The sequence below is a fragment of the Nanorana parkeri genome, unplaced genomic scaffold, assembly GCF_000935625.1.
Source record: "Nanorana parkeri isolate BGI_ZX_2015 unplaced genomic scaffold, ASM93562v1 scaffold27, whole genome shotgun sequence".
In the NCBI taxonomy this organism is placed as follows: domain Eukaryota; kingdom Metazoa; phylum Chordata; class Amphibia; order Anura; family Dicroglossidae; genus Nanorana; species Nanorana parkeri.
The window spans coordinates 1,469,743-1,476,848 of NW_017306295.1; the positions used below are offsets into that span (position 1 = coordinate 1,469,743).

Below are 7,106 nucleotides of genomic sequence, written 5' to 3' on the forward strand. Positions count from 1 at the left end.
ATAAACGCTTGAGCTCAGCGGAAGTGACGTTCACCTGACTTGTTCGGCCATCTAGCCAGAGAGTAACATTTTCGGTAAAGTCCTGCGAGCGAGGCTCGAACTAGCCTTTGAAGTGTGGTCGGGATGGGGAAGGCGGATTTCCTTTCCCCAAAGGCGATCGCCAACCGCATCAAATCGAAAGGCCTACAGAAGCTGCGATGGTACTGCCAGATGTGCCAGAAACAGTGCAGAGACGAGGTGAGGACACAGCTATGGAAGACACTCAGAGTCCGGGCTTAGAGGGTCACATGCCCGTGTACTACACTCAGCATGGTGCAGGGATGAGCTGAGCTCGGTATAAAGGGCCTGTCAGTACAGTAACACTGGACTCATGTAGGGTCACATCATTTACAGCATTGGGATTTGGATATACATTTGTATCGCATGTACACCAGACTTTAACACTCACAGATATTGAAGATGACCTCCAGCATTAGAAATGAATATATACTTAAATGACTCCAGCTTGGCACAATGTAATTACAGTATCTATATAAATTGTCTCCGGTGGGTCCATGGGGATCCTGTTAAAGAGGAACACCAGGAAATGTAACAATTAACCCTTGCAGTGGGGCTACCTCCTCACTGCAAGGGTTACATGTTTGTTTTGGTCTAGGGGCTAACATAAAGAAATTATACTTACCTGAACCTCAGTCCCACTTGTCTGCTAGACTGGTCCCTGCCTCATCTTTTCCCCTGGGCTCTGCGATCTAAGGACCCGTGATGTCATATGCATTAGACATGAGGACGCCTAGGGACATTCCACCGCCAGAGGGAAGGGTGAGATAGGTGAGCGGAGGTGGGACAGAGCATCAGGTGAGTATATTTTCTGCTGGAGCCCCTACGGCGCCTTTGAGGTCCAGGAACAGGAGCCATTCAGGTAACGCCTAGCAATTTTCTAGGCATTCTCTGTTTGGGCAAAGAGTAGTGACATTATGGCGCCACCCCTTTTGCAATCAAAGAACGCCTTGTACTCATTGTGAAAAATACTAGGCATTGGTTGTAGGGCTGCAACAACTAATCGACATAATCGACGATTGAAAAAGTTGTCAACTTTTTCAATCATCGATTAATCGGATTCCTACTGGTTGGCCCTGTTCACGGCTCCACACACGCTGCGTGGCACACCACCTCACGCTCGCCGCTGCCAAATCCGCCCGCCCGCATCCACACGCCGCATGCCAGCAATTATACATCATACAGCGTAATACGGAATACCACCAGCTATAATGTACTATTGCTGGGAGTTGCTGTACTCCTCTATAGCTGGAGGTATTCTGCATTGCGCTGTATAATGTATTACTGGGATTTGTAGTCCTCTATAGCTGGTGCCATTCTGCATTCATTGCTGTATAATTTTACACTTTTCATTTCACTATATTGCACACCACTTTTTTTTTTTTTCTTTTTTTTTATTTCTACCGCTCCAAGCTTGCTCCTGTGATGGACTACAAACTAGTAGTTCCATCACTGTAGCCATTTAAAAAAAAATTAATTTTATTTTTTAACCGATTAATCGAACGTAATAATCGGCTAACCGATTTTGAAAATAATTGTTAGCTGCAGCTCTAATTGGTTGAATGGCTGCTGTGCTGAGTGAGCGAGCAACCCTTTGTGTTTAACAGCAGAGGGGAAGTCACTCAGCACAGTGGCTGTTCCTGGACCTGAAAACTGTATGACAGCGCTAGCTGCGGCTTGATCCCCGTGGCTCTATAAGGCTGGGCACACACCTTACAACCATCACAAGACTTTTGTCTTGCGATGGTTGTAAGGTACTTAAAAGAACGTACGATCTGCCTATCTTGCATAGGCAGATCGTACTTGCGATGATCGCAAGCCACGCCCCCTGAGGGGCGGGCTTCCGATGACCGCAATGCCGAATGGGCAGTGTGCGCTTGCGCACACCGGCCCGTACGGCTGTTATCGTACGGACATGCCACAAACCCGCCGAACGTCGTACGATGCTCGGCGGGTTTTCGAACATGTCTGTAAGTTCAAAGTCGTGCGACCTTACAGTAGTAAAGGTCGCACGGCTTCCACACACCTTACGATAATCGTACGATCGCGGGATTTCCCGCGATTATCGTACGATTATCGTAAGGTGTGTGGGGACCTTTAGGGATCATTTATATAACCTTACATTATGCCAAGCTGGACCAGTGTAAGTATATATACATTTCTATAGTTGGAGTTCTTTTTTAATACATGTTTTAATGCATTACACTGGATATAAATGTGGCATGCTTCATTTCCACGCAGTGTATTGCTCTGGACATGGCCTAAGGACAGACATCTGAGCTACTGTTGCCTGTTACTGTTCACACAGCATCCCGCCCCATCAGATCCACTATATCCACTGTGACAGCTGCTGTCTATTAATAGAAGCAGTGTTCACCAATATCACATTTCACCTGATCTGTGGATCCCTTCTCACCCCTAGGAGAGCCCCATTCTTTCCTAGCTTCAGTGTACTCTCACCTGCACTTCATCGTCTCTCCATCCTCTCCACCTCTCATCATCTGACACTCTCCTCATAATCGCATAGGCCATTCGCATCCCACCTTGCTTTCCCTGCTTTGTCCTTTCACTTTGCACATTCTGTTGTCATCGGCTTCTGGTTTACCTTTTTAATAGAGCTATCTCTCTCATCCTCTGCAGTTTTGCACCCTTGTCTGCACTCCATCCTCACGTCTGTTCCTCTCACTTTGCTCCGCTGGTACAGTGCTGTTTCTATGGTCTACTTTGTCTACCTCCCGGCATCTTTGTTACCCTTTTGACACCTGTGCACTCTATTCACCCTTGGCTGGCAGGAGGGGCACACAATGCCAATACACAATCTGATAATGAAGAGGGGGCAGTGCCTAGTGCTGTCGCTTCCCCATAGGAACACCCATAAATTGGGCTTCAGCCTGGGGTGGGACTGACAGCCAACACAAACAGACATAGAGATGAGCTTTTATTGCACAGTGAGGCTTTGGATCAGAGCAGGGCCAAGTTCTACATGCACTTGGTCCCCTAGGGGATTCAAGAACAATTTTCAGTTTGTGGTAATGCTTCTTCGTTAAGGGGGTCAGAAGTAGAACCAACAGTTTGCTAATGGATTTATTAAAAGGGAGGAAAGAGAAGTGGTGGTGGGGGATGGAGATAAGATCCGATACATTTGGATCCATGAATATCCCTTATCAGTGCAATGTAGGCTGGTGTACAACATTGACTGATGGACAGCCTCATTGTCCTGTCCACAACCTTTTACAAGAATCGCACTGAACACATTCCCTCTATATTATATCAGTGGCTGACAGGTCTGATCCTTTCATCTGTCAGGAACACAATTAGGAGGAAAACCTGCAAAGATAAAGCACCAGGATATAAACAACACGCATAGATCACTGGCTGCCTCTGTAATGTCATCAGTCAGCGAGGTGTTTAACCTGTTTTTATACATCAGTGATCATGTATTTATTATCTGTTTTTACACGATTCAAGTATCAAATATTTTTATATTGCTTACTCATTTTGGATGCGATTATTTCTTCAGTTAGGGTGTGTCTGTCCAGTATATATTTGTTTGTATTGTTATATTTATTGTGTGTGTGCAAATAGTCTTCTATATTACATATGTGCAGACATACTGTAGGTATTGCATATGTTATCTTAGAAATATATATATATGTATATGTATGTGTATATATATATATATGTGATTCCTTATTTAACATAAACTTCTTTTTTTCTTCATGAAGAATGGCTTCAAATGTCACTGCATGTCAGAGTCTCACCAGAAACAGCTGCTGCTTGCCTCAGAGAATCCTCAACAGTTTATGGATTATTTTTCTGAGTAAGTATCTCATGTTGTCCTTTTGTTTTACATTTCTATAGTGTTAAGTTACTGCTCATATGTATGGTCACGGATGTAAAAATAAGGGACTGTATAGTGTTTTTCATGTTTTATTAGATATACGTAAGTACTGTTATAGATTAGCTTGATGTAAATAATCTTATCTAGAGCTGCAAATACTAATAGTCGATTAAAATCGACGATGGAAAGCGTTGTCAAAGGTTTCCATCATCGATTAGTCGGCTATCGATTAGTTTACCCTGCTCGCGGCTCCACACACGACCTGAGCGGCACGCCGCGCACCACACGACACGCCTCCTTTCCCCGCTCTGAGCTCCCTGAGGCGCTGCTGCCCGCCAACAATAAGTGCAGAATACCACCAGCTGTAGAGGAATACAACAAATCCCGGCAATAATACATTTTGTATAATGTACTATTGCTAGGATTTGTTGTATTCTGCGTGCATTGCTCCGCTCTATAATGTATTATTTTGCAGCCTCGTCAAATTCAGCCCCGCCCACTCTTGGCGGCGCTGGCCAATGGGCTGCTACAGAGTATTGTAGCTCATGGGCCTCGTTTTCTCTCCTGTGGAATACGTGGATAAAATTGCGCTACAGACAATTGCAGAATGCGGAACTGTGAGCAAAGCAAAAAATATATAATGTATTGAAATGGATGTTTTCCCATTTCTGATGGTTCTGTACCAGGGATGCGCCGATACCGGTTTTTGGTATCGAGTACAGATATTTATTTTTTTCGGTAGTTGCCGATACCGAGTACCGGTGCCTTGTGTCCTGATTATCAGGAAATCGGGTGGCGGACCGTGACACGTCGCCCAACTTCCTGTGCTTCACTAGAGAAAACACCGGTAGGTGTCGCGGCCTAGACCCTGATGATGGTATAGGGACGCTAATTCGGGACCTTTACTGTCAGGCCTCGTAGTGTGGTAGATTCCAGGGTAATTACCCGGTCAGGAGCAGGGGAGCCGAGGCCTACAGGGGGGTCAGGTCGCGGCATTACCACAGAGGTCAGTAGGAGGGTCTGACATCAGGAGAAGTGGGGAAAGGGTAGAGGGGGTGAATAGAGGGGTTGTGGGATCAGGAGGGGTACAAGGGGGGAGTGGTACCAGGGCGCTGGTTGGACAGGTGAAGCCGGGGGAGAGGATCAGTAGGGGGGGTTCAGTTTGGTGGGTCATGACCTAGAGTCCAGGCGTAGGGCATCATACTCTGGAGAGTGGAGAAAACTCAATCCAGTAAAACCAGGTCTTGCCGAATTTGTCGGGTGTATTATGGAGCGAGCTGGTGAGGTCTTCCATGAGGTATATGTCATTTATCCTGTCTAGCCATTGGAGTATATTGGGCGGTGCGGGGTCTTTCCATCGAGCCGGTGCATGCGGCTTTGCATATTGATAAGCAGCCTTGGCAGTGCGTGGGACCGGCTTCCTAGCCAATCGGGGAGGCGGGTCATGGCCCACCGCCCGGCTTCCTGATTTGAAAGGTAGCCGGCTCCATGCTCCCTTGGCACTGCCGGTCAGAGGGAGATGTCCCTCTGACAGGAAGTTCCGGTATCGGAGCATTTGGGCGATTTACAAGTACATGCCCAAATACTCAGTATTGGCACTGATACCGATACTAGTAACGATGCATCTCTAGTTTGTAATGTAACACTGGTGATGGTGCATTTTTTATCACTTGCCCTTTTAGATTGTAAGCTCCCATGATCAGGGCCCGCCTAACCTTCTTGTCTCCCTTTTGCAAAGCGATGTGATATCTGTGGGAGGTATATAAACCTTGTATAGTAATGGCCTGCGCCACGTTTCCTGGTATTGAGATTTCTCCAGTGACGGTGAGCAAAAAAGAAAACCAAAAAAAAAAGTATTATTGCTGGGAATTGTATTCTTCTATAGCTGGTGGTATTCTGCATTGCGCTGTATATTTATACAGCGCAATAATTTACCACCAGCTATAGAGGAATACAACAAATTCCAGCCAGCAATAATACATTATACAGCGGTGCAATGCACGCAGAATACCACCAGCTATAGAGGAATACTACAAATCCCAGTACTATAGCTAGTGGTATTCTGTGTTGTGCTGTGCAATGTATTATTGCCATTTTCTTTTCTTTTTTTAATCGATTAATCACACTTAATCGGCTAATCGATTTTGAAAATAATCGTTCTCTGCAGCCCTAATCTTATCATTGAGTGTTAATGCTTTCAAATCCAGTTTCTTATGTTGGTAATTCTATATGTCTACAACCTAATTACATACTCTGACTCTTCTTCCAGGTTTGGAGTACTACCCAATGGTTGTGCTTTACTTCTGTTTCTTACAATGCAAGTCTAGAAGTCTCCTGGCCCACCGAAAACCACGCACTTTATATGTCACTAATATTGTATTTCAACAACAGAAGTCAAAATTGTGCTTTTGTTTTGGATAGAGTAAGGGAGAGTTATAACCCCTATCAGCTTTTTTTTGTCATGTGTCACATTGGGAGATTCCCCTTCACTTCCTGTGTGATAGCTACAACAGAAAGTGAGGGTTATCCATGGTGGTCAGCAGTGTCCCCATTGGAATATTTCCCTTTTTTTTTTTTTTTACTTTTTTTTTTTTATCCAAAGCTAAGAAACAATTCAATGCACAGTTTTTGTTTCTAATCTAATCTGGAAAGACAGCTAGACTCTATTAGCTGTAGGTATCTCCTTTCTTTTCTTCTGCAGCAGTTCTTATAGATGAGACTTCGCTTTAACACATTCAGTTAAGCTTTTCATCTATGCTCTCTATTTTTTCTAATGTCCTTACCTTTTATATGTCAAACTCATACCCAGACGAAGGCTAATCTGTGCATTAGCAGTGGTTCTCTGCCTTGTCCACTCCATGTACGTTTGTTCTGTGCAAACAGAGGCCAAAAAAAACAAATTTTGTTATATTTTCTTGTTGGCTCAAATGTATTATCAGGAAAATACTGCATTATGGCCACTAGATGGAGCTGAGGAGCATGGTAAATAATAGACATGTGCTAAACAAGAAAAAAAATTGTTTTCAGACGAAACAAATGAAAACGAAAAACGTCTTCATGCGTTTTGTCAAAGGAAACTAATTTTTATGTTCCAGAGGCAACGAGCCTGCCGAATCTGAAACTGCACACTGAAATCGCAGAACGAGTGGCGGCCATATCTGCCGCCGGCGCGTTCGCCATTTTGGAGTAGATTTGGCGAGCGATTTTT

The 7,106-nt window shown here is 44.6% G+C and overlaps 1 protein-coding gene across 3 annotated transcripts in view; it reads left to right on the plus strand.

Annotated features, from left to right (window-relative positions):
- The first annotated feature begins 64 nt into the window (after positions 1-64).
- The window catches only part of KIN (Kin17 DNA and RNA binding protein), a 36,158-nt gene continuing 29,116 nt past the window's right edge, over positions 65-7,106 (plus strand). For all 3 annotated transcript variants that reach the window (XM_018566251.1, XM_018566266.1, XM_018566258.1), the window contains exons 1-2: positions 65-237; positions 3,783-3,877. In XM_018566251.1, the coding sequence (XP_018421753.1) occupies positions 124-237; positions 3,783-3,877 (209 nt within the window). In that variant the 5' untranslated portion in view covers positions 65-123. The remainder of the gene's footprint in view (positions 238-3,782; positions 3,878-7,106) is intronic.